Source organism: Oryctolagus cuniculus, chromosome 12 (genome assembly GCF_051225735.1).
Source record: "Oryctolagus cuniculus isolate XC-2025 breed Fujian yellow rabbit chromosome 12, ASM5122573v1, whole genome shotgun sequence".
Taxonomy (NCBI): domain Eukaryota; kingdom Metazoa; phylum Chordata; class Mammalia; order Lagomorpha; family Leporidae; genus Oryctolagus; species Oryctolagus cuniculus.
Genome location: NC_142878.1, coordinates 65,150,876 through 65,178,381, shown reverse-complemented (window position 1 = coordinate 65,178,381; position 27,506 = coordinate 65,150,876). Strand labels below are relative to the sequence as shown.

The following is a 27,506-nucleotide window of genomic DNA, read 5'->3' as shown; positions in this document are numbered from 1 at the left end:
GCAAGTGTTTTGCATAGTGGTTAACAGACCTGTGTCCCACATTGGTATAATTGGGTTTGAAACCTGGCTCTGGCTCCTGACAGCTTCCAGCTAATATGCACCCTGAAAGGCTGGCAGAACGGCTAAAGTAACTGGGTTCGGGCCACCCATGTGGGGACTTGGATTGAGTTCCCAGATCCCAGCTTCAGCATGGTCAGGGACTGTGGCAGGCATTTGGGTAGGGAACCAGCAGGTGGATGCGATTTCTGTGTCTTATCAGTCTCTCTCTGTCTCTTAAATTAAAAATAAAGTGCAAGCCTTCTACATTGAAAACTACATTAATATGAAATATTCTTGCAAGTAATTCAGGCAGACCTAAATAAGTGGAAAACCTTCTGTGTTTAGGCTTTGAAGACGACATAGTATTAAGAGGGTTACACTCTCCAAATTGATTTATAGATGGAAAAATCCCTGTCAAAATCCTAGCTTGCATTTTGTTTTTTAAATATATGTTTATTTATTTATTTGAAAGTCAGAGTTACAGGGGCCAGCACTGTAGTTCAGTGGGTTAAAGCCCCAGCCTGCATTGCCGGTACCCATATGGGTACGAGTTCGAGTCCTGGCTGCTCCACTTCTGATCTAGCCCACTGCTGGTGTGCCTAGAAGAGCAGTAGAAGATGGCCCAAGTCCTTGAGCCCCTGCACCCACGCAGGTGAACAGAAAGAAGCTCCTGGCTCCTGGCTTTGAATTGGTCCAGCTCTGGCCATTATGGCCATTTGGGGAGTGAACCAGAGGATGGAAGACCTCTCTTTCCCTCCCTCTCTCTCTCACTCTGTAACTCTGTCTTTCAAATAAATAAAATAAATCTTTGAAAAAAAAAAAAAAGTCGCATAGAGAGGCAGACACACACACACACACACACACACACACGTAGATCTTCCGTCTGCTGGTTCACTTCTCAGAGGGCCATAACAGCTGGGGCTGGACCAGGGGCTTCAGCCGGGTCTCCCACATGGGTGGCAGGACCCCCATATTTGGGCCATTCTTCACTGCTCTTCCAGGCCATTAGCAGGGAGCTGGATTGCAAGTAGACTAGCCAGGACTCAAACCAGTGCCCAGTATTGAAGGCTGTGGCTTTACCTACTACGCCACAATGCTGGCTCCTGTTTGGTTTGTGAAGTAATAAAAATCTGAAATTGGATCGTGGTATTGGTGACACACAACCACAAATTATACCCTTTAAAGGGATGAATTTTCTTTTTTTTTTTCTTTTGTTATAAGTTTATTTATTTGAAAGGCAGAGTTAAAGAGAGGCAGAGGCAGAGAAAGAGAAAAACGCCTCCATTTTCTGGTTTGCTCCCCAGACAGCTGCAACAGCCAAGGCTGTGCCAGGCAGAAGCCAGGAACTCCAACCAGGTCTCCCATGTGCGTGCAGGGGCCCAAACACTTGGGCCATCCTCCACTACTTTCCCAGACCATAGCCGGGAGCTGGGATCGGAAGTGGAACAGCCAGAAATCGAACCAGCACCCATATGGGATGCTGGCTTCAGAGGCGGCAGCTTTAACCTGCTATACCACAGTACAGGCCCCAAAGGGGTGAATTTTTTAGCATGTGAATTATGTTCCAGTAAGAAATAAACAATCCAGGCTTCTACCACTAAGCATCCTATGATTTATTTAATTTCTAGAACTCTGTGATGAGTTCGTTATTCTGCAACTGTGTGCAATAACTGAGAAGAAAAACAGACGCCTGCAAGGAGACAGAGTGGAAAAAGCTGAAGGAAGAGGCCTGAGGAGCTCGGGAGCAGTCAGGAGGGAAGAGAGTCCCAACAGGCGTGTGGGGAGGGGACCAGTGGATAGGATCTCTCTCTCTCTCTCTCTCTCCATGTGTCTGTCTGCCTTTGAAATAACTAAAATGGTCAGAAAATAAACTGTGCCCTTGCAGATGCAGGTGTTTACAGTGGAGAAGGGGCGGCTGAAGGGTCAGGAGCCTGGCACACTCAGAATGTCTCTTGACAGGTGACCAGGACAAGAAGGACCAGGAAGTGACAGGCCCCCTGCCTGGGGCCTTCCTGCAGTCGAAGCAGAAAGCAGAACTACTCCACCATGCTTTGCTTCCTCCTTGCTTCTCAAAGAAAATGACCCATTGTGGTGGTGGGGGGGGCGGCGGCTGGGTTTCAGAGGGGCCTCTGCAGGCCAGGCTCTCGCAGATCTGGGCGTCACACAGATGGGAGGATTGCAGAGCAAGAAGCTGCAGCCGTGCTCAGAGAGCCGGCGGCGAATTTTGAGAAACTATGAAAAGAAATTGCACAGGGTATTGGAAAATTGGAAGTGGACAAATATTCTAGTTTGAAAAAAGGCCAGGAAATGGATTTTGAATGGGAACAAAGGCCCACTAGATTCTCTCTGAGCCTCCAGATCAGTGATTAAAGAGCTGGCCTTGGAGGCTCTCCGGCAGGCAGCCCAGCTCAGGCACTGAAAAAAGGGATCCAGGATGGCCTGGCAGCTGAGCCGCCACTGCCTCTAGGGAGGCCCACACCCCTCGCTGCAGGGCCTGGTTCCGCCCGTAGTCCCAGCTTCCTGCTGTCCTATTCCCTGGCAGACACCAGCTGAGGGCTCAAGTCCCTGGGGCCCTGCCAGCTATGGGGGAAACCCACAGAGTTCCCAGCCCCTGACTTCCACCTGGCGAGCCCTGGCTGTTGCAATGTTGCAAGCATTTGCGGGAGTGAGCCAGCAGGTGGGAGATCTCTGTCTCTGCTCATCTGCCTTTCAAATAAATCAGTAGATAGGAAAATGTTTTTAAAGAAGAAATCCTGGGGCTGATGCTGTGGCGTAGTGGATAAAGCCACTGCCTGCAGTGCCGGGATCCCATATGGGTGCCAGTTTGAGATCCGGCTTCTCCACTTCCGATCCAGCTCTCTGCTATGGCCTGGGAAAGCAGTAGAGGATAGCCCAAGCCCTTGGGCCCCTGCACCCCCGTGGGAGACCCGGAAGAAGCTCCTGGCTCCTGGCTTCAGGTTGGCACAGCTCTGGCCATTATGGCCAATTGGGGAGTGAACCAGTGGATGGAAGACCCTCCCGCCCCACCTCTCCTGCTATCTCTGTGTAACTCTACCTTTCTTTTCTCTCTCTCTTTTTTTTTTTAAAGCTGTATTTATTTATTCAAAAGTCAAAGTTACACAGAGAGAGGAGAGGCAGAGAGAGAGAGAGAGAGAGAGAGGTCTTGATCCGATGATTCACTCCCCAGTTGGCCGCAATAGCCGGAGCTGTACCGATTCAAAGCCAGGAACCAGGAGCTTCTTCTGGGTCTCCCATGCGGGTGCAGGGGCCAAGGACTTAGGCCATCTTCTACTACTTTCCCAGGCCATAGCAGAGAGCTGGATTGGAAGTGGAGCAGCTGGGTCTTGAACCGGCACCCATATGGGATGCCGGTGCCTCAGGCCAGGGCATTAACCTGCTGCGCCACAGTGCCAACCCCTCTACCTTTCAAATAAATAAATAAATCTTAAAAAAAAAAAAAAGAAGAAGAAGAAGAAGAAATCCTTTTATGGAAGCCCTGGGCCCAGGTTGTTCTCGTACTTATTGAGGTGCCAGAGTCCCTGAAAATTGTTGTCTTCTGTGCAAACGCCGTGTCTGACCGCTGTCTGGGAAGGGGTGAGCTGCTGAGCTTAGTGGAAGAATGGACTGTGTTTACGATACACGACACAAGGTCCCACTGCAGGTCCTGCAGGTCATTTATTCAAGTAAGATCGGTTCTGGGCTGCACCCAACCTTCTCGGGACTCAGATTCAGGGAGAACGGGAGGGAATCCACAGGCCACCGTGCCAGTGGCGACAACAGAAGCCCGGAGGGGTCCCGAGGATGCCCAAGACCTGAGCTCTGAGGGATGGGCCGGAATCAGCTGCCCGAGGAGGGCCATGGGGGAGGTGGCCATTTGTGAATGCTCAGGCCCAGGATTCTGGGGGAACCCGGCACAGCCATTCCCTGAGGTGGGGACCCGAGAAGAGGAAGAATGGGGCCCAGTTGTGAGTTTGGATTTAAAGCTGTCGCATTTAAGCGGCGCTCAGTGGGGCGTCTGGGCTGACACAAGGATTTACCGAGGCCTGCACTGGCCAACATCTGGTGAACAGACATTCTCAGACGGGACTCCAGGGAACAGCAGCGTTTGTGAAGACCTGGGGGTGAGTCACCAGAGCTGTGGAGGTGGCTCAGGGCTGTCTGAGGCCCTCCAGGTCACAGGTAACAGTCACCAGCTGAAAATGACCTACGTAAAAAGATGAAATCTGGAGCCAGCATTGTGGCGCTGCTGGTTAAGCTGCTGCTGACGCCAGCATGCCAGCATGCCATATCAGAGTGCCGGTTCCAGTCCCAGCCTTCTGGTCTGGCTCCCTGCTGACATGCCTGGGAAGGCACTGGATGATGGCCCAAGAGCTTGGGACCTTATCACCCATGTGGCAGACCCAGGTGGAGCTTCAGGCTCCTGGCTTCAGCCTGGCCCAGCCCTGGCGGTTGCAGCCATCTGGGGAGTGAACCAGCCCATGGAAGATCTGTCTCTCCCTTCCCTCTCTGTCACTCTTTCAAATAAATAATAAATCTCTTTTAAAATAAATAAGTAAATAAATTACTGTGACTGCTGAAACAGGCCTAGGCTAGCTTCTGGTGCAGCCTGGGACTCCGCCCGTGGGCTCTGCTGCTGCCTGGTGCTGGCCGCCTTCTCAGGTGGCTGTCCCCCGTGGGGCGGGGGCAGGTGCACAGCCCTCTCCACTTCCACACTCACATTCCACAAACCTAGGCCCCCAGCTGCCCCGCGGCTTCAGCACAAGTCTCAGGTTGGAGCTTCATTGGTTCCACTGTGGCCATACACCTGTCCCCGAGGGAATTCCTAGAGGCAAGGGCATGAGTCGCTGGTCAGCCCCAAAGCACAGGGCCCTGGCGCCCCAGGATGCTGTTAGCAGAGAAAGGGGCCGAGATGCCAGACAGCTGACACAGCGACCCCTCGCGAAGCCAGGGGCAGTCAGCCGCATCCGCCGCTTCTGGGAAAAGCACGGGAACGGGAGCAGTGGATTAGTCCCTGGCAGGAGCCGCGTCACTAAGTGGCCGCGATGGAAGCCAGATGGCCGTGTGCTGAGGAGTGGGTGGGAGGCGAGGCGTCAGAGAGAAACCTCGCAGCAGCTGGGCAGTGACTGGGGGAGCTGTGCCCTGCTCACAGCCGCCGCGGGGTCCAGGTGAGGATGAGGCTGCCCTTGCGAGAGTTAGACGTGGCAGGGAGGGGTGCCTCAGAGAGGGGGCAGCTAGTGTTTTCAAAAGCTGTGGGGCCTGCAGGGCGGGGTGGGGGTGGCGGCAGCCGCGGTGGGCACGCAGGGGGACCTGCGAGTCAGCCGCTTGTGGCTCATGACGTCATCTGCCTGACAGCCCGCGGTGCCAGAGCGTTAGGAGAAACAGGTCTGGAGAGTGGGTTTTTTTTTTTTTTTTTCTTCCTTCCAGTTGAAGATTTTCTTCCCTAACTCATATCTCTAGCTCTCTCGCTGACGTACTTCCCAAAGGCATCCAGTGTCCTTGTCGGTCCTGGGAAGTTCCGGCCAGGGGAGCCAGGGTCGCTGCGTCTGGCTGCGCATGCGTCACTGGCGCCGCCCCCTCCTCAGAACGCCTCAGTCGGAATCTCCTGAGAGGCACCGGCTCCAAAATCTGTTTCCATTTCTCTTTTTCTAAACAGAACAGATTTTTTGTTTTGTTTTTACAAAAGTTTGTTCTTTTTTTAAAATTCACTTATTTTTAGATGTATTTATTTGAAAGGCAGAGTTATAGAGAGAGAAGGAAAGAGAGATCTTCCATCTGCTAGTTCAGTCCCGAGATGGCCACCATGACCAGGGCTAGGCCAGGCTGAAACCAGAAGCCAGGAGCTTTTTCGGGATCTCCCATGTGGGTAGAGGGGCCCAAACACTTGGGCCATCCTCCGCTGCTCTTCTAGGTGCATTAGCAGGGAGCTGTACAGGAAGTGGAGCAGGCCAGACTCGAACTGGCGTCCATATGGGATGCTGGTGCTGTGGATGGCAGCTCAACCCACTACCCACAGTCAGCCCCACAGAAGTTTACTCTTGAATGTACAACAGTCTCCGAGATAAGGCTTTCTTCTAGCTATGTGTGTTGTGATGATTTACAGCCAGAAATAGAGGTGTTTCCAGGCTGGTGCTGTGGTATAGCAGGTAAAGCTGCTGCCTGCAGTGCCAGTATCCCATGTGGGCACTGGTTCAAGACTCGGCTGCTCCACTTCTGATCCAGCTCTCTGCTATGGCCTGGGAAAGCAATAGAAGATGGCCCAAGTCCTTGGGCCCCTGCACCCACGTGGGAGACCTGGAAGAAGCTCTTATTGGCGTCTGCCTTTCTGTAACTCTACCTTTCAAATAGGCGAACGAATCTTTTTAAAAAATTAATTAATTAATTAAAATATGGGGCATAGTGGGTAAAGCCACCGCCTACAGTACTGACATCTCATATGGGTGCCAGTTCTAGTCCTGGCTGTTCCACTTCTGATCCAGCTCTCTGCTATGGCCTTCAAAAGCAGTAGAAGATGGCCCAAGTCTTTGGGCCCCTGCACCCACATGGGAGACCCGGAAAAAGCTCCTGACTCCTGGCTTCAGATCGGCGCAGCTCTGGCTGTTGCAGCCAAATGGGGAATGAACCAGCGGATGGAAGACCTCTCTCTCTCTCTGCCTCTCCTTCTCTCTGTGTGTAACTCTGACTTTCAAATAAATAAACAAATCTTTTAAAAAAATACAGATGTTTCAGCAGGAAGGCAGTCAAAGGATAAGCATGATCTCAGGCGCGAGAAGAGCTGACTTTTTTTGCCAGATTTCTTCATTCCCCTGGTGGCCATGGGCGCCGTCCCTGGGTATGTCCTTCCAGCTATGGGAGGTTTTTTTGCTCCTTTTCCTGTTTCTGCCTGAACGCCTTCTCTTCCTCTTCTTCTTCCTCCTCCCTGGCCTGCTTCCTGGGCAGCTGCAGGGTCTCCTTTTTGCTGTCTTTGCTGCTGGACGAGCTGTCCATGTCCCTGTGCCTGCCACCAGAATCCTAAGGCAGCAGTAGCAGGAGGCAGCTGGCTCCAGGATGTTCTGCTTGCCTTGAATCTGTGCTGGTGGGTGACAGTGACCACGTGCACACAGACAGCACGTGGGGCGGGGTGTGGCCTGGAGAGTCAGTCTGAGATGAGGTGGTCCCCGGGGTTTGGCTCCTGGAGGAGGTGGTAGGTGGCAGTGGCAGAGCCACACCCAGAGGAGGGAGCCCATGGCAAGCACGCAGGATTCCAGAGCTCAGAGTGATTCTCACACAGCTTCCCCAGGAAACATTTGGGAACCATTGACAGATGAAGGCTGAGTGACTGGAATAAAGACAACCAAATCAGCCTGCACCTGGGAGAGGGAGGCTAACGTGGGTGAACCTTTCACCTGTCCCGAGCACCATCTGTTCGCACTGCAGTGGGGACTTAGAGGAAGGCATAGAAGTCAGCCTTACAGGCCGGCACCGCGGCTCACTAGGCTAATCCTCCGGCTTGTGGCTCCGGCACACTGGGTTCTAGTCCCGGTCGGGGCTCCGGAGTCTGGGATTCTGTCCCGGTTGCTCCTCTTCCAGTCCAGCTCTTTGCTGTGGCCCGGGAGTGCAGTGGAGGATGGCCCAAGTGCTTGGGCCCTGTACCCCATGGGAGACCAGGATAAGTACCTGGCTCCTGGCTTCAGATCAGTGCGGTGCGCCGGCCGCGGCGGCCATTGGAGGATGAACCAACGGCAAAGGAAGACCTTTCTCTCTCTCTCTCTTTCTCTCTCACTGTCCACTCTGCCTGAAAAAAAGACTCAGGCTTACAAAGCTGGGGATTATATGATACATACAGTTTAGTAACGTGGCTTTTCCACTCAAACAATGAGCGTCATTCATCTTCAAAAATAACTTAATGACTGCTTCATATTCTCTAGTACAGCTTGGAGTAGTTATGTTTTTCTAATTTTATGCAATTGTGCATAATGTTGCAATGAACATTTTTGATCATGTCTTTATTTTTCTTAGAATAGCCTGAGCATAAATTACTGCATAAAAATATAAATTATTTTCAGGCTTATGTGTTTTCCTAAACCTGTGTATCTGCTTATTCTTTTTAAAAAAGTTACTCTGAATTAGAATCCTACCAGAAATATGTGAGTCATTATTTAACCAAACTGTCAATAAAACCAAGTATTAATATACTAAATAAATTTTATAGGGAAGCATTACTTAGCTTGCTCTTTTTTTAGTAGTGAAGTTGGATTTATAAACTATGTAGTCATCATCCGTATTGCTTTGTGAATTATCAGCTTTGCCCAATTTTTACTTGAAATATTAATCTTTTTCTTATAGATAAATTTGACTATTAAGCTAAATGTTCTTTTCTTTTTAAGATAGGCTTAATTTTATGTATGTTCAACTATCTTATTCACCCTGTTAAAATTTGTCTCAATGGCATTAGTATTTTTGACTTTTGCCAATTTTGAAGCATTTTAAAGATTTTTTTTTAAGATTTATTTATTTATTTGAAAGTCTAAGTTATACAGAGAGAGAGAAGAGGCAGAGAGAGAGAGAGGTCTTCCATCCGCTGGTTCACTCCCCAAATTGGCCACAACGGCTGGAGCTGCACCGATCCTAAGCCAGGATCCAGGAGCTTCTTCCGGGTCTCCCACGCGGGTGCAGTGGCCCAAAGACTTGGGCCATCTTCCACTGCTCTCCCAGGCCACAGCAGAGAGCTAGATCGGAAGAGGAGCAGCCAGGACTTTCACTTCAGGCCAGGGCTTTAACCCACTGCGCCATAGCGCCAGCCCAGGAGAAGAACTTTAAAATTACTTTTTTAGGTGCTTAAAAAAAAGCAACCACTTCCCACCGGAGCCCCTTACATTGGAATTAGCATGCCTCTACATTCCATTTCATATTGGCCATCCCAGCAGGGACTCAGCGTTGCTCTGGCTCAGACCTGTCGGCAGACCTCAGGAAGGGGACTGATTTACAGATCCTATCTCTCTCTTGTTCATGTCGTCCTCAGGTATTTTGTACTCTGTGCTCTTGTAAATGAGATCTTGTTTTCTTCATAGGTTTTGGCTGAGTATGGCTAGCATGTGAGGTACTAGTGAGCTTTGCATTTTTGTTTTGTATCTAGTCATTTGACATTTACTCTGACAGCCTGTCAATGTTTCTATCAGGTTTTCTTTTTTTCTCTTGCTCTTAAATTGTTCATATTTATTTATATATAAGGCCAGAGGCCCCATGCTGGGCCTTTCCTTTCAGTTGCTAGTTTCTGCTCCATAAATATAAAGATTTATTTATTCGAAAGGCGGGGTTATAGAGGCAGGGGAACAGAAGGAGAGAGAAAGAGATCTTCTATCTGTTGGTTCATTCCCCAGATGACCACAATGGCCAGGGCTCCAGGCACATCAGCAAGGAGCTGGAGCTGAAGTGGTGCAGCAAGGGTCCGAACCAGCGCTCTGATACAGGATGTCAGCATCACCAGCCATGCTTAAAACTCAGAGATTTCTAGAGAGAGCGCGTTTGGTGGTTTGTATTTCACTTTAGTGGGCAGCGGGCACCACATCCAGCAGCCTTTGTTATTTCACCCTAAGACACCCTATTAGAATATGTACAATGTTTTATAAATTTATCACATGAAGAAATGATTTTTCTGCTGCTAACTGTAAAGGATTTCATTTAAGTTCTTCTAAAAAAAGAGAGTGGACGTTGAGTTGGATGCCTTTTCTCGTTTTCTTTGGCCCTGTGTACTGGGGACTGGAGGCGTGGGGGATTATCTGGAGGGGGTTCCATGGTCAGGGACCTTGGGAAATGCTGTCTCTCTCCTCGCCAAGGCCTCCAGTGCTCCCCGATCGCGAGCTCACCCCTAGGGCAATCACAGTCCTGAGTTACAAGCTGTGATGTTGAAGATGGTGACTATTCATTGTGTGGATGCAGGAAAGACTGGAGACCACAAACAGGACTGAAAGAAGGGGATTTGATTCCAGGAGGCTTCCTCTCCCTTTCTCCCTCCCACGCAGCCTGGAAGGTGGAGCGGCCCGGGCAGTGGCAGGAAGCTGGCCGGCAGTGGGCTTTGAGCACTGTCCACTCTGAGCAGTGTACAGTCCATCAGCGCTGGGAAAGAGGTGAAGATGTCGCCCACCACGTTCCGGGTTTTGGCTCCACAGGCCCGGGTCCCTTCCCCGAGTGGCGCAGCAGCTTCAGCTGCACGGCGGTTCTGTGATGCTGTCGGGTCTTCTCTAGATGAAAAGGAAAACTTAGGGGTCACTCTTAAGGAAGACAGAGTTTTTAAATGAAAAAAAAAAATGCAATAAATAAAATGGATATGAATATAAAGCTTATTTTTTCAGTAATTCAAAGATTTTTTTAAAGATTGATGTATTTATTTGAAATGCAGAGTTACAGAGGTCTTCCATTCACCGGTTCACTCCCCAAGTGGCTGTAGCATCCAGGACTTGGCCAGGTCAAAAGCAGGAGCTGGGAGCTTCTTCCAGGTCTCCCACGTGGGTGCTGGGGCCCAAGCACTTGGGCCTTCCTCCACTGCTTTCTCAGGCACACCAGCAGGGAGCTGGATTGGAAGTGGAACAGCTGGGACTCCAACTGGCACTCATATGGGATGCCAGTGCTGCAGGCCATGACTCTAACCTGGTGAGCGCCAGTGCCAGCCCCACCCTTTTTTTTTTTTTTTAAGATTTATTTATTTATTTGAAGGTCAGAGTTAGAGAGAGGGAGAGAAAAAGAGAGAGATTTCCATCTGCTGGTTCACTCCCCAGATGTCCACAGCAGCCAGGGCTGGGCCAGGCTGAAGCCAAGAGCCAGAAGCTTCATCCAGGTCTCCCACATGGTGGCAGAGACCCAACACTTAGGCCATCTTCCAGTGCTTTCCCAGGCACATTAATAAGGAGCTGGATTGGAAACGGAGCAGCCGGGACACAAATGGATGCCCATATGAGATGCCGGCATTGCAGGTGGCAGTTTTACCCGCTACGCCACAGCGCCAGCCCCCAAAGATAAAACCTTAAAACAGAGGAGATGTTTGTCTCAGCATGATCTATAATAGCAAGAAATGGAAGCTGTTTAAGTAGCTGACAGGAAATAGCAACCTCAATACTATTCACCATAGAATAGTATGCAGCTACTAAAAATTATGTCGTCAAAGAATTTTTAATTGCTTGAGGAAAAGTAAATGGTGAAAAATTTAGATGCACAATTGTTTAAATATATTGAATCCAATTTTACAAAAAAAACAACCCACAGAAGAACAACAGGATGGGTATATAGCATGATGTTATTAGTAGGAGTTACCCTGTCCCAGGTGGGGACTGTCCAGCCCACGAGCTGTCCAAAGCCCATGAAAGCTCTTGGTCTGGCCCCGCCAAGGCAAGTGCGGGAGGCACTCAGCGTTCAGTCAGTCTGTAGCAGGCCAATTTTTAAATTGAGCATTTTGTGTGGCCCGCAGGTGATGTTGGAAATATCCTCACGGCCCTGGGCAGAAAAAGCTCTCCCACCCCTGCCCTGTACCAGTGTCTGGACCAGTGTGGCCACGTGGAAGCTACTTACCTTGCCCAGAGCATTTCTGTTCCCTGTGAGCTAGTGACGGCGGGAAGGGCATGAGGTGCCTGCGTGCAGTGCGCGAGAGTGTGAGGGACGCTTTCTGTTTGGTGGCATCCAGAAGTGACGGAGACGGAGACGGAGACGGAGACGGTAGTAGTTGTGGGAAACAACGACGTGTCCTGGACCACCTCCCAAGACTTGCATAAGAATGCTTTCGGTTCTTCTCCCACTTCTGTTTGGACTGAAAGGAGGAACCCTTTCTGTTCAGTACCTCTCCTGATAAGATCATGGAGCAGGTATTATCAATACAAAAATTAGGTCAAAGTTGCAGACACTTCTTTAAAAAAAAAAAAAAGATTATTTGAAAAGCAGAGAGAGAGAGAGAGAGAGATCTTCTATCTGCTGGTTCACTCCCCAAACTGCTGTAACAGCCAGAGCTGGGCCAATCTGTAACCAGGAGCTTTTTTCTGGTCTCCCACATGGGTGCAGGGGCCCAAGCACTTGGGCCATCTTCTACTGTTCTTGCAAGCGCATTAATAGGGAGCTGGATTGGAAGTGGAGCAACCAGGATTTGAACTAGCACTCATATGGGATGCCAGCACTGCAAACTATGGCTTAACCCACTGCACCACAGCGCTGGCCCCTAGCACACACTTACAAACTGAAGTGTGTTTAAACTCATAGGCCTGATAGTAAAATGAAGAAATAAGAGTACTTCCCCCTGAATTCAAAAGTTATACTTTCTGTTACATTTCTTCCCTGTATATATGACTTAAAACCTCAGTAATATTCAAAGAAATAAGGCAGTTTGGGGGTTGGTTTAATGCTCTCTCAAAAAATGCTTCAGGCCGTAGCAGTGACCCGAGCCCTGCAGCTACAGGCACAGGCAGCCCTGCATGCACAGGCCTGTTTTAACATCCCATCTGTGTCCCACAGGTGACTTCTCTACATTTTGGTTTACATCTAAAAATAGCATCTAAACATATGTACACTGTACTATATTTTTAGACTACTTAATTACAGAATTCCTACTAAAAAAGTCTGGGCCAGCACTGGGGAATAGCGGGTAAAGCCGCCGCCTACAGTGCCAGCATCCCATGTGGGCACCGGTTTGGGTCCTAGCTGCTCCAGTTCTGATCTACCTCCCTGCTAATGCACCTGGGAAAACAGCAGAAGAGAACCCAACGTGGGAGACCTGGAAGAAGCTCCTGGATCCTGGCTCCTGGCTCCTGGCTTCCAGCCGTGTGGCCATCTGGGGAGTGAACCAGTAGATGGAAGATCTCTCTGTCTATAATAATGCCATTTATTTTTTTTTACAGGCAGAGTGGACAGTAAGAGAGACAGAGAGAAAGGTCTTCCTTTTGCCATTGGTTCACCCTCCAATGGCCGTCGCGGCCGGCCCGGCGCACCGCGCTGATCCTATGGCAGGAGCCAGGTACTTATCCTGGTCTCCCATGGGGTGCAGGGCCCAAGCACTTGGGCCATCCTCCACTGTACTCCCTGGCCACAGCAGAGAGCTGGCCTGGAAGAAGGGCAACCGGGACAGACTCCGGCGCCCCGACCGGGACTAGAACCCGTTGTGCCGGCGCCGCAAGGCGGAGGATTAGCCTAGTGAGCCGCGGTGCCGGCCTGTAACTCTGCCTTTCAAGTAAATAAAGTAAATCTTTTGAAAAAAAAAAAAAAAAATCCTATGTTTGTGTACATGTTCTGATTCTTGGAATGAGGCCCTGGAAACGCTCCCCTGGAGGCTGGCTCCGAGTCGGGACAGGCAGCGTCCTCCCAGGATGTGTGAGAGATCCTGCTGTCTCCAGAAGCAGGTAACCTATTTGAGCCTCCGTTTCCTGATTGGTAAAACAGGGATGCAGTAGTGCCTGCCCTACGGTAGCTGGGATGACATGAGATTCGTCACATAGCTAGGTCAGGGCTCAGACGTAGGGGTGTCACGAGAAATGCAGTGCTGTCTGTTCTACCCACGAGCTGGGTCATGAAAACCAGGCAGAGAGAACGTGTGATGGACAGCAGAGGACGCAAATTTGCAGCTGGAATTATCTGTGCCTCTCGGTGAATTATGTGTTTAATGGGTGGTTTTGTTTGTTAATCTTTTTAAAAAAATCTGATTTTCATTTTTTATTTGAAAGGGGAAGAGAGAAAGAGAAAGCAGGATCTCTCCAAATGCCCACGATAGCCAGGTCTGGGCCAGGCCAAAGCTGAGAGTTTGGAACCCAGTCTGGGTCTCCCATGCGGGTAGCAAGTACCTGAGCCGTCACCTGCTGCCTTCCTGGTGTGCATTCGCAGGAAGCTGGAGCCACACTGGAACTGGGCACTCTGATGTGGGGTGCAGGTGGCCCGACCAGTGTCCCTCCCTGGTGCCCAACACTCAGCCCTGTTGGTCATTCTGAAGCCCACCTTGAGTGTGTTGAGGGGCTCCTCACGGTCTTCAGCTTTTCTCTTTCCCTTGTCCTAAGACCTGGTCTGTGCGAAGTTGAAGATAATTGTTCCTAGTCTAAGCAGTGAAGGAAAGAGACACTGTGCACCTGTCCCCGTGCGTCGTGGCAGCTCCTTGAGCCGAGGCCACGCGGCAGCTGCCTGCGCGTACCCAGGAGGAGAGACAAGGCCTCCGATGTCGCTCCCACCCCTTCCGCCTGGCTGCTTGGAAGCCAAATGGCTGTACCTTTCTCTGTTGCTGGATTGGCTCAAGAGCCTTGGAGCAGTCCCGCTGGACTTGGCGGGCCCCTCTGAGAACACAGGAAGGGGTCCGAGGGGGAGCCAAGGACAGCCATCACGCCTGTCACCCAGCACAGGATGCCTGCGGGGCAGGCTGTGGGCGCGGGATCACAGCGGCTGGTTTTCTGTCGACTTCCTGCAGCCTCTTGTTACTGCAGAGAGCCACAGCGTCCCCAGGACTCCTTGCTCTGGGGAAACCTCCAAGGGGTCCAGAAAGAAAGTTCCACACGGTTGACCAGGCTCGTCCGGCGGCTGCGCAGTTCATCCGCTGTGTGCGTCACACCCCGGGATCCGCCGGCACCCTCTCCTCCCAGGCTGCTCATCACGTCCTCCTATCTTGTTCCATGTCAGAAGCTCAGCGTCCTGGTTCCTGTTAGTTCCACTGAGTTGCCTGTGCCTGCCCGCCTGGCAGTGTGGCACCAATGTCCACTCAGCCCCCTGTCCACGGGGGATGTGTCCCAGGACCCAGCGTGTGCTGAAACCATGGGTGGTGCCCACGGAGTCTCCGTATCTAACACGTTCTTTCCTGTATGCACATACCTGCGACACGGTTCCACTTATAAATTAGGCACAGTAAGAGATTAACAACAATAACCAGTAATCAGATTGAGCAACTGTAACAATACATCATAATGGACCTTATTTACAACGTATGAATTGTTTCTGGAATTTTCCATTTACTGTTTCCAGACCATGTTGACCCTGCATAGCTGGACCATAGCTGAGGGAGGACTGGTATATCTGATTTTGACCAGCAACTGGCTACTTTCCTGCTCTCCTCCACAGTCTCTTTCCCGTCAGACGGCCCTGGGGCTCCGAAGTTCTGAGTTTATAGATCGAGCCCTCGGGCAGAGACAACCTCAGGAAAGGAGAGAACAGGCAAGAAAGGACCCCAGTGCTAGGTGTGAGGAGCCCTGACCTGGAGGACTGACGTGCACGGAGTCAGGAGTCTGCGCCCGCTCGCTCTGCCCCACACGGAGGGCATTCCATCCACAGCGCTGAGTGGGATGGGCACTGTTACTCAGCTGACCTGCTGTGTCTGTACTTGGCATTACTTTGACCATGAAATTGAACATTGATATTTGACTTTTTTTTTTTTTTTTTTTTTTTTTTTTGACAGGCAGAGTGGACAGTGAGAGAGAGAGACAGAGAGAGAAAGGTCTTCCTTTGCCGTTGGTTCACCCTCCAATGGCCGCCGCTGCAGCCGGCGCACCGCGCTGATCCTGGCAGGAGCCAGGAGCCAGGTGCTTTTCCTGGTCTCCCATGGGGTGCAGGGCCCAAGCACCTGGGCCATCCTCCACTGCACTCCCTGGCCATAGCAGAGAGCTGGCCTGGAAGAGGGGCAACCGGGACAGAATCCGGCGCCCCAACCGGGACTAGAACCCGGTGTGCCGGCGCCGCAAGGTGGAGGATTAGCCTATTGAGCCACGGCGCCGGCTCATTGATATTTGACTTTGTACCATCCATGGGAGAAAGTGCCGCAGAACAAATTCCACCATACCTTAATTCTTCCTAGTTCTCGCTCTGTGCCTGGGGCTGTCTGAATGATTTCCTGAGGTCAGAGGTGAAGAGGCACCTTTAATTTCAGATTGCTTCACATTTGCGGCATACTTTAAAAATAGCCAGTTTTAAAAGTTCTCTCTGGCACAGCTACTGCTGAGGAAATTCTTGCTTCTGCTTACAGTACAAAGTTGAACAGAGGAAACACCTGCTCATCAACTTTATAATTTATGATTTTTCTCAAAACCCCTGTTATTCCAAAATTAGTGGGGTTTGCCATGTGTTTATATCAATGAAACATCAGAAACTAATTCAGGCGCTCATGGCAGTATATCCAACTTAGCCCCTGCTATGTACATGTAGGCTGCCATCCATCTGGGGACTTCCTTCTTTTTTATGGCTGAGTAGTAGTCCATCATGTATATATACCACATTTTCTTTATCCAGTCATCAGTTGATTGATTCCATATGTTAGCTATTGTGAATTGAGCTGCTGTAAACGTGGGGGTACAGATAACTCGTCCATATACTGATTTAATTTCCTTTGGGAATATTCCCAGGACGGGTTGCCTGGATCGGGTGATGGGTCTGTTTTCACATCTGAGGACCGTCCATGCTGTCTTCCACGATGGCTGTCGTAGTCCACAGTCCACCAACAGTGGATTGGGGTTCCTTCTTTCATCTACTTCCTGGATCCATGTGGCCTCCTCTAGGCCGTCTCAACCGGCCATTGCTGCTAACACGGGTTCTATGGAAAAGTGAAAAGCGTCTACCAAGTTGCCCACTAGCACTTGGCCTTGGCCCACTTGTGAGTTGAGAACTATGTGTGCCATGGGGAACCTGCAACACTCCCTGCTATCCTTCTTCCGAATCCTGGCCGCTCACCCTGGTGGTCTCCCCTTCCTCAGTCTCCCCGACAAGCTTCCTGGCATAGCTCATCAAGCCGCAGCCCAGGGAAATCAAGCAGGACATGCTCGCACGGAGGGCAGGTGTGTGACCCGGCTCCGAGCTCTAGCCATGCTACTGAGGGCCTGCAGACTTGACACCCCAGAGTGCTGTAAACCCAGCATCCAGTCCTGGGAGTGTAGGAAGCCCACACACACTAGACACATGGTGACTTTGGAAAGTCTGTGAAAGTGGAATGAAGATGTAAGGAAAGCGTTTGTTTTTTTTTTTGTTTGTTTGTTTTTAAGATTTATGTTACCTATTTTAAAGACAAAGTTACAGAGAGAGGTAGAGCCAGAGAGAGAGGTCTTCCATCCACTGGAACAAATGACTGCAACAGCTTGAGCTGAGCTGATCCAAAGCCAGGAGCCAGGAGCTTCTTCTGGGTCTCCCATGCAGGTGCAGGGGCCCAAGGACTTGGGCCATCTTCCACTGCTTCCCCAAGCCATAGCAGAGAACTGGATCAGAAGTGGAACAGCAGGACTCAAACTGGTGCCCAAATAAGATGCTGGTGCTGCAGGCTGGGGCTTTAACCCACTGTACCATAGCACCAGCCCCACAAAGCATTTTAAAATCCATGCATAGATGTGCCTTCAGAAGGTTCACAGAAATACATATTATTAAAAAAGCAATACATGAATTTCAAAAATTTTCTGCACCAAAATAAACTTATGTTTTATTTCCATTTTCCATGAACTTCTTGAATTACCCCCCGGCCCGGGGAGGGATTACTCTATAAATGCTGGTGTTTCACAAAATGTGAGATGGTCTTACCATAACTTATTGCAGTATTTCTAGGATTTGGATAGAATTTCCTAAGAACAGATACATATGGACATTTCTGTTCGGAGGGCTAATTCCTAAGCTATTTGGTACACTAGGTTTAGATGGAAAAAGTTTTGAGAAAAATTTTAAAATGAAAAGTGCATGCATTGTGATCTCGCCCTGTCTGGGGAGGTTGGGGAGTGCTGGCCGTGTCCCTGGGGGCTGGAGCACCGTACGGGAGAACGGTCTGCAGATGGGCACCGAGGCACCTGATGTCCAGCCACACACCCTGCGGCCAGGGCCCTGAACGCCCTCCTCACCATCTCTGATCAAGGCCGAGTTTAAACATCTGGAGACGGCGCCAGCTCTGAGTCTGTCTGCCTGCCTTCCGTTTCCACACCAGTCCTTCAGTGTGACCCTGGCCAAGTTGCCAGGCCTCCCCAATGCCTCAGTTTCCCCACCTGTACAATGGGGAAGATGTTGTCTCCTAGCTTGGAATCTTGTGGGGGTCAAATGCGGTGTCGTAGAAGGCTTTGTGCCTTACCGGGCAGCGAGCAGGCACTAGGGGGTACCAGGCTGTTTTCACACTCTAATTCAGGAGCTGCGTTCAAGTGATGTGTCCCTTCTGGAGCCCCACAACTCCACAGAAATGCAGGAACTTTGGATGGAGTTAGTTGAAGGTTTACCTAAGATTGCAAAATAATTTCAGTTTATTTACATAGAAAACATAAGTTTATTTATTTTTTTGAGAGATTTGTTTACTTATTTGGAAAGCAGAGAGAGAGAGTGTTATCTTCCATCCACTGGTTCGTTCCCCAAATGGCTGCAATGGCTGAGGCTGGTCCAGACTGAAACTCCATCCGGGTCTCTAACGTGGTGTTCTTGGCCATCATCCACTTTCTTCCCAGGTGCATTAGCAGGAAGCCGTATCGAACACAGAGCAGCAGGGACTCAGCTGGCACTCTGATACGTGATGTAGGCATTGCAGATAGTGGCTTTACCCACTGTGCCACAATGCCAGCCCTAGAAAGCGTGGGTTTAAAAGTCAACTTCTTGGGGCTAGCGTTGTAGTGTAGTGGGTTAAGCCACCATCTGTGATGCCAACATCCCATATGGGTGCTGGTTTAAGACCCGGCTGTTCCACTTCCAATCCAGCTCCCTGCTATGGCCTGGGAAAGCAATGGAAAATGACCCAAGTGTTTGGGCCCCTGCACCCATGTGGGAGACCTGAATGAAGCTCCTGGCTTCTGGCTTCAGCCTGGCCCAGCCCCGGCCATTGTGGGGAGTCAACCAATGGATGGAAGATCTCTCTGTCTCTCCCTCTCTCTCTCTGTAACTTTGATTTTCAAAATAGATAAATAAACCTTTTTTAAAACGTCAATTTCTCATAAAGAAGGCAAAATTGTATTTATCTTTGCTAGCTCAGTTCTTTCCTCCTACTCCTGGAAATGGAGGCACAGGTTCTGCGCTTACCTTTGATCAGAAACAAATGGTTCAGGAGCAAATAGATGAGTAGCTGTGCAAGTAGGGAGCCGGAGAGCCGGGTAGGTTTCTTCCCCTGCAGGGTCGTTCCTACGGCAGGGTTGGGACGTGAGACACTTGGCAGGGCCCACGGACAGGGAGGGACAGTAAGCACGGAGATGTCGCAGGCTCAGGGCGCCCAGGGACCACCGAGGAGGTGTCAGGGCGGCTTCCCTAGGAGGGGAGCCTGAGCGGGCGGCCAGGATGGACAGGGGCTTGTGGAGTTCCGTTCTCAAGGGAACCATGGATGAGAACCTCCGTGCTGAGCCGGCACTGCTTTCAGGGGGCCCAGCGACTGTCCCGCTGCCACCTTCTCACCCTTAGAGCCTTGGGTGCTCTTTACCAGCGGGAGTCAGCGGCCAGCCGTTCTGCCTTTGCCGGTGGTTGTATTTCTGAGAGGTTACAGGACTGTGTAAAACAGGGTGATGCAGCGGCTCCGTGATGGTGTGCTAAGCCTCCTTTCCCTTTCCTCCTCCCAGGTACCTACTGGAGCAGGATTTCCCGGGCATGAGGATTGGCCCGGAGCCCACCACCGACTCCTTCATCGCCGTGATGTACGGGGACACCGAGGGCAGCACCCCCGGGAACGCCTTGGTCGTGGACCCCAAAAAGCCATTTCGAAAGCTCAGTCGTTTCGGAAATGCCTTCCTGAATCGGTAAGGCCCAGCGACCCACCATCCCCGGTTGTGGTGTTTAGACCCTGTCTTTGGGTCGTTGCCAATCCTTTGTGAAGGTTCCAACCAGAACAGGCAGCGACTGGGTCAGGCTAGCACGGGTGTGATCTGTTGGCTTCAGAGGGCAGGGCCGAGGCCCAGGACTGGGCCTTAGAAGGCTACACGGTAGAAGGAATGAATTTCCACTACGTGGAGCTGCACACGAGTGGCTCGGGGAGCCCTGTGAGGTAGTGAGCGCCCTGTTACTGTCACCGGACACAGCTGCCACACGGTTCTTGTCTTCCCATAACAGAATTTCGGACGTGAGGCAGAGATGGGCGGTAAGCAAGCTAGCGAGGTTTGATGACAAGGACACACTGGGCAGGCCAGGCGGGTGTCTCACAGAGGTGGGGAGGAAGGGCCCAGCCACACCCAGACTAGGCCACTGGCTCCCCCACCCCCACCCCTACTCCCTCTTCTTCTGGGCTCTCACTGGCCTCTCTGGGTGTGGAACTTGTGAAATTCCTCCCGGAGCTTTATCAGCAGGATTCTCCAGGATTCTCGGACGTGTCCAGGCCGGGTGGGGACCACCCATGAGTTGATAGGACGTGGGCAGAACTTCATGTGTAAATTCTCAGCAGCTTCCACATTTCTTCCCTCATCAAGTGCACCAACTTCCCGTTTCTGCCCTGTGGCTGGTCTCACACGCAGAGGCCAGCGTCTCCTTGACATCGCCAGCCACTTTAAGTGGCCCCTGGATGGCCGCTGTTCAGGCATGCTGTGCCGGGACCGCCTGCAATCAGGGAGCTCAGCCCAGAGGTGGCACCCAGTGCGGGCTATGGACTGTGGGCTGTGAACTCAATGTACTGGCCATCCTTTAAAAAAAAAAAAAAAAAGATTTATTTATTTATTTGAAAATAAAAGTTACACAGAGAGAGAAGGAGAGGCAGAGCCAGAGAGAGGTCTATCATCCACTGGTTCACTCCCCAATTGGGTGCAACCGCCAGAGCTATGCCGATCCGAAGCCAGGAGCCAGGAGCCTCCTCCAGGAGGAGGACTTGGGCCATCTTCCACTGCTTTCCCAGGCCTCAGCAGAGAGCTGGCCCAGAAGTGGAGCAGCCGGGACTCAAATCGGCACCCACATGGGATGCCGGCACTGCAGGCAGCGCCTTACCCACCACGCCACAGCGCCAGCCCCCCAAGCCATCCTTTCTGCTTCTCATTCTCGTGCCTTGAGCCACTTCCTTCTTCATCAGGGCATAGAGCCCACACCCAGAAAGCTCATTGGTTACCTGGCCATGTTTAATGCACGCAGAGCTGTGGGTTGCTGAGGACCAGGCTTCGCTGGGTGTGTGCTTCGTTTGTGTTGCCTGGGTGTGCGGGAGTTGGGGGAATGAGCCGGCCCCTTCCACGGGCTGCGCTCTGCGGCCTGCCGCTCCCCCACCCCACCTCCTCCCCGTCCTCTCTGCTACTCCTGGCTGCTTTTCTTTCCGAGAACCTTTTCTCTTCCTTCCTTCCTTCTTCACGGTCGCCCTGCTCTGTGAGCCTGGCTTTAGAATGGCTGCTTGGGGAAGGGGGTGCGGGGTGGCAGTGGCAGGGGGAGGGGAGGCAGCAAGAGCGCCGAGGCAGGTGTCCTGGGCTGCACCTCTCCTTTCTAGATGTTTTCAGACACAGTCATCCTTCCTGGCCGAGTGTAGCGGCTCTGCGAGGGGTTGGCACCCTCCACGGGCGCCTTCTGCAGAAGTCTGCCCTCTGTGGAGGCCTGAGATTTCCCTTAAGGACGTTTAGTGCCCCGCTGCAAATCATAGTACGCGTCCAAGGGTAGCAGGGAGCTTGGCTGGGGACCGGGGCGACGGAGGCCGGGAGGCGCAGCCCTTGTCTGCCAGTTGTTTGCAGCACACCGTCTAGATTCTGTACGACCCCCAGGATTCTCTTCCCCACGGGGAGTTTGCCCCTCAGCTCGAGGAGGGGGCGCCTGGGCTGGCCCCAGGTGAGAGGGGGAGGGGGAGGCAGAGCCAACTCCCTGCGTCCCTCAGGGTGAGGCACGAAGCCGTGAGCCACACAGGCAGGGCAGACCAGAGCCGGACTTCCTGTCCCAGGACTGGCCTGCGCCGGAGTCCCGGCCCGTGCTCTTGGTGCCAGCAAGGCGCCGTGGAGAAGGAGCTGCCACGCCTGTCAGTCGCATTGTGTGAGTCCATGCTCGCAGGGAGCCCCAGAAGAGTGTGGGGTGGAATCTTTGATTTGGGTAAATGGTTCGCTTTCCTGGCAATTTTTTTTTTTCTCAAATCCCAAACACACAGCAGGTGGGTATAGAAAAGAGGTATTCAGAAAAGAGTCTGAATTGCAAGGCTCGGTATAGTAGTTTTTTTTTTTTTTTTTTTAAGATTCATTTATTATTTGAAAGGCAGAGTTTCAGAGAGGCAGAAGCAGAGAGAGAGGTCTTCCATCCACTGGCATTCCCCAGATGGCCACAATAGGCTAATCCGAAGCCAGGAGCCAGGAGCTTCTTCCAGATCTCCCACACAGGTGCAGGGGCCCAAAGACATGGGTCATCTTCCACCGCTTTCCCAGGCCACAGCAGAGAGCTGGATGGGAAGTGGAGCAGCCAGTTCTTGAACCGATGCCCATATGGGATGCCAGCACTTCAGGCCAGGGCGTTAACCCGCTGCACCACAGCATCGGCCCCAGACACCTAGAGTTTGTTGGCAGCCCCTTGCTGAGCAGGAGATGGGCAAGTCAGACGGGCAGGCCAAGCATCAGTCACTTCAGGAGGGAGTGGGAACCCCACCCTGGGGCACAGGCTGTGGTCGAAGATGGCTCAGCAGAAGCAGAAGCAGTTGACCTGAGGCTACTGCAGTGCACCCAGCGATACCAGGGCTTTCTCTGACAGTGTGCTCGTGACCATACCTGTAGGGGCTCTGGCCTAACAGTGTGAGGGGTGGGGCCTGCCCGCCTCGACCCCCATCTGCCCTAGGGAGAGTCTGGCTCTGCACACACACTCCAGCCACCCTCAGCCCTCTCCTCCCCTCTCCCTCACTGTGATCCCTGGGTGGGGTGACAGCTCGTTCACCCAGCCAGCCCCTCTGCTGTGGGGGGTCAGAGCTGGCGACCCCGGGGAGCAAGCAGTGCGTCCACTGTGACGGCCTCTGCTGGCCTTGCGCTGGAGTCCAGGGCTTGAGGCTGGGGGAAAGTCGTTGTGGATGGTGAGTCCGTGGGTGAGGTCATTCCCGTGGGTTCGACCTGCTCCGTGCCACCACCTGACAGAGAGGACGAGCCTGGACTGAGGGCTGAGAAGACTCATGGTCCCACTGACACCCTCAGAACTCCATTCCGCCCCTGTTCTAGGACCTGAGTCTTGGTGTTTCTCTTTGAACTTGGCAGGAGCCCCGGGGACATGGGACGGGGCTGCAGGAAGGACAGGAGAGGGGCAGAAATGAGGGTCCCACCTAAATTAACTCAACCTTTTTTTTCCTCCAAAGATTTATTAATTTATTTGAAAGGCAGAAATACAGAGAGTGGGAGAGACAGAGAGAGAGCTTCCACCCACTGGTTCAGTCCCCCAAATACCTACAATAACCAAGGCTGGACCAGGCTGAAGCCAAGAGCCTAGAACTCCATCCGGGTCTCCCACACGGGTGCAGGGACCCAAGCGCTTGGTCCATCCTTCACTGCGTTCCCAGGTGCGTTAGCAGGGAGCTGGATTGGGAGTGGGGCAGCCAGGATTCGGCGAACTGCTGCCCATGTGGGATGCTGGTGTCGCTTAACCAGCTGAGCCACAACGTAGACCTGGACCCTTCATTTTCAGCGTTAGGGGCTGAGTGCCACTCAGGTCACTCAGCCAGCTGTGCGTTAGGGTTGTGCCAGCCATGCGTCAGGGGCGTGGCCTTTAGGTGTCGCGAGTGCTTTGTGTTCTTCTTCTCCACCTGCACAAGGACCATGATAGCGTTCTCTGGGCTGATTTGGAACTACAGGCTAGAGTGTGTGAAAAACTTGTCCTAGCTCCCAGAGAAAGTTGCCTGGAAATGGGCTTCCCAAGGAGCCATCACCCCCAGGCCAGAGTTTTCCTCCCACCCTGCTTGGCTTCTGGGGACTGAAGCAGTGAGCTGGGACTGCTGTGGGCAGGAGGGGGCAGAAGGGGATGGGGTCAGAAGGGGATGGTGCCAGGTGAGCAGAAGGCGAGGAAGGAGGCTTGGGATGCTCGGCCAGGGCCTTCTCCAGCCCGGCCCATCACTTGCTCTCCGGGCACCCCTGGAGGACTTGGGGTGTTGCCCACAGGTGCCGGCTTTTCCCTGGGCCTGAGGCTGCATGCCAGGTCCCCAGCATCAGATGGAAACAGGGCCCAGGACTTCCTTCAGCTGTCGGGCTGGTGAGTGGGCAGGAAGCTCAGGTGCTGTGGTGCAGTGTGGCCATGGGCCCTGGTGGTGTGTGGGATTCCCAGGCAGTGACAGGTGCAGATGCTTGGGCGTGGAGAAGGGGAGGGGAGGCTCATGGACTTTGGGGTCGGGCTGACCCGGGTTTCGCCAGCCCAGGTGACCATGAGCAAGTTACCTGACCTCCCTGAGGTTGCTGGTAAATTCTTCCTCAATAGGTTAATGTGAGAATCATATTGCATGAGATAGCTCTTGTACATTAGCTAAGATACAAATGAACAGCACGGGGTCGGCTGGCAGCCAGTACAGGTGCTGCGCGCCCAGGTCACTTTTCTAAGTCCCTGCTGTGCAGATGGCATTGGGGGCCCCAGTTAGAGCCCTTTGCCGGGCTGGGTTCTGACCCCGTCTTCAAACCGTCTCTTCCAGATTCATGTGCTCCCAGCTACCCAACCAGGTCCTGAAGAGCATCAGCATCATCGACAGCCCCGGCATCCTGTCAGGAGAGAAGCAGCGCATCAGCCGAGGTCAGTACCCGCCCCGCCCGGCCCCAGGCCCGCTCGTGCACTGAGCACTGCAGACCCCCAGCGTCCCTGGGTGGCAGCGGCAGCAGGGGCCCCCGGGAGGCACCCGGAGGTCACACACCATAGGTTCTGCCGCTTCAACCGCACACCCTGCTGGAATCTCAGCCATGACCCCTGCGTGCCTTTCGACGCTGTCATCCGCTGCCCGTACCCAGCTCAGGTGACTCTGACGTGTTTAAGGGAGGGGAAGCCCTTGGGCGCTGGGGTCGATGCATAGGAGGAAGCTGTTCAGAGGAGGGGAGAGGCCCCCACAGCCCCCGCTCACGTCCCTCCCATGCAGTAAGCCTTCATGGGGCACCTGCCTGGGGCGGGACGGCTGGGCAGCCCCTGCCTGGAGGAGCTGCTGTTCTAGTGAGGAAGGTAGGCACTGACCAGGGAACCACACAGGAGAGGCGGGCCTCGGGGCAGGGGCAGGGGCAGGGCTGCCTGAAGGAAGCGGCACGGAGCCAGGCTCTTGAGGGTGAGTGGGAATTGCCCAAGGGAGGCTCTGGCTGGGGGAGGAGAGACTGGACAGCCCTCTCAAGGGATCTGTGAAGAGTAGAAAATGCTGGAACCACGCAGTCTAGGCTGCTTCAGCCATCAGAAGACAAGGCTTCGAGCAGCAGGTGGTCCCAGAGCTGCGCCTTCAGATGGGATTACAGGACAGGGGCCAGGACACAGGACAGGGGCCAGGACAGAGCTGGCTTCTAGAGGAAAAGTCTGGCCTGGCTTGTGGGGTGTGAGGATGGAGCCTGCGGTCACAGTCAGGGAGGGCTATTGCCCCCACCCTGGGCCTTCAAACACAGCCTGGTTCTGGAAGGCTTTGGTGGGCAGGAGGCGATGGGGCAGAGGGGTGGCTGCTGTCACTCCTGCCAGTTACCCTCCCAGCGCCTTGAACAGCAAGTCAGGGTTCTGTTGGGACACACTGCATGCCAAGGCTGCGCAGCACCTGTCTGGGGTCACAGTGGCCCTGTCCTCAGCTCACGCAGCAGAAGTGCAGTTAGAGCCAGGTGAGGGGCTCTGGCCCCCGGGAGCCCTGCTTTCTTGTGGCGTTGCAGAAATGGCCACTCTGCGGCCTGCGTGTAGTCTCCGAGAGCTCGGGGCCGCCCTGAGCAGAGGCCCTCCCTGACTCGGGGCCTCTGAGCACCTGGCAGTGAGTGACAGCCGCCCCTCAGGATCCACGGGGTCTGGGTCCGGGCCCTTGTCAGGTACCAGTCTCTGCAGGTGCTCAGAGTCCTCGGTAAAACGGTGTAGCGTTTGCGCCCGAGGTTCGCACGTCCTCCATGTTCCTTGCTCACGGTACGTGAGACCCTGTGTCGACGCCATGTACGTAGATGTCGCACTGTATCGCGTGGGGAATGCTGCCAAGAAGACAGTTCTGGACGTGTTCAGTACACAGTTCTTTCCCAAATGTTTTCTGTGCGTGGTTGGTTGAGTCAGCAGATGTGGCGCCCGTAGCTACGGAGGACCAGCTGAACAGAAACGACCGGGCTCTTACGATTCTCCTCTGACAAATACCTTCGCTGGCTTTGTGCTCCATTGCAAAAGCAATCGATGTTGCTATAAGGGATCCTGAGGTGAACAGTGGTGTAAGAGAGTCTCGCTGTCATGAACAATAGCTCATGGATTTCCCTGGCTCCTTAGAGACTCCTGTGCACTCACTTGCAAATGCGCCATTTTCACCAGAAGTGGGGTTGACTTGGTGTATTTTTTTTTTTAATTTTACCACACATATTTTATGCAACTTGACTTTTTACCACTGCAATCTATCTCGGACATCATTCCGTGCCAATGTGTTCAGGTCATTCCATTTTATTTTTTTTTTAAGATTTATTTATTTGTTTGAAAAGCAGAGTTACAGAGAGGCAGAGAGAAAGAGGGGGGGGGGGGGTCTTCCATCTGCTGGTTCATGCCTCAAATGGCCCCGATGGCCGGAGCTGGGCCTATCGAAGCCAGGAGCCAGGAACTTCTTCCAGGTCTCCCACACGGGTATAGGGACCCAAGGACTGGGGCCATCTTCCACTGCTTTCCCAGGCCATAGCAGTAAGCTAGATCAGAAATGGAGCAGCCGGGACTCGAACTGGTGCCCATATGGGATGCCGGCACTGCAGGCGGTGGATTTACCCGCTACGCCACAGCACCTGCCTCCCCATTGTTGTTTTTAAGGACCAGGTTAAGATGTTTAATTTGGCCCCCCAAAAATTGTTCTTCAGGTTAAAAAACCAAACAAACAAACCAAAAAAAAAAAAAAAAAAAAAAAAAAAAAAAAAAAACAGGACAATAAAGCAAAGCCCATTGCACAGCTTTTCTGAGCTGTCTGTATTATTTCCCTCCTTCTGCTTCATCTGATCAAAGAGAGCTCTGTGGTCCTGGTCAGTCTTTCTTTTCATCTCCAGAGCTTAAGGCCTCTGGCAGCTGCTCTCCGCGGTGTCTGTTTCTCTTTGTTGAGGGGCTCTGGCCACGCTCACCGCCCGTGTTCTTCAGCGCCGCTCCTGTGCTTGGTCCTCTCAGTGTCCTTTAACCTGCAGCTCCTGCTCGGCCGTGCTGCGGCGTGGCATAATGCCTTCAGAATGCTTTGAAGATGGGTTCCTTTCAACGCTTTATAATGTAATCTGACTCACATCCTGCGGTGACTGACTGTGGCGGGGGCTTGCTCACATCCTATGCACAGAAATAGCACATGTAGCTCAAGCCAGTCCGCTGGTCCCTGCCGCTCTGACGGACACAGCAACTGCTGGGGGAGAGCCCAGACGCTGCAGGTCATGCCAGCTCTGTAGACCACAGCCGGTTCCCCGGCCTGGTGGCCACACAGCACTGAAGCGGACTCGGTGGCTGGAGTCAGCTGACACACTCTGCTCCAGCAGATGAGCCGTGTTTCAGAGCTGCTACAGTCCCAG

General features: G+C 52.7%; 1 protein-coding gene across 1 annotated transcript in view; it reads left to right on the top strand.

The window, feature by feature from the left end:
- EHD4 (EH domain containing 4) overlaps positions 1-27,506 on the top strand; it is a 75,382-nt gene that overhangs the window by 4,992 nt on the left and 42,884 nt on the right. Inside the window, exons 2-3 of the mRNA XM_002717963.6 lie at positions 19,506-19,682; positions 24,476-24,573. Coding sequence (XP_002718009.3) covers positions 19,506-19,682; positions 24,476-24,573 — 275 coding nt within the window. The remainder of the gene's footprint in view (positions 1-19,505; positions 19,683-24,475; positions 24,574-27,506) is intronic.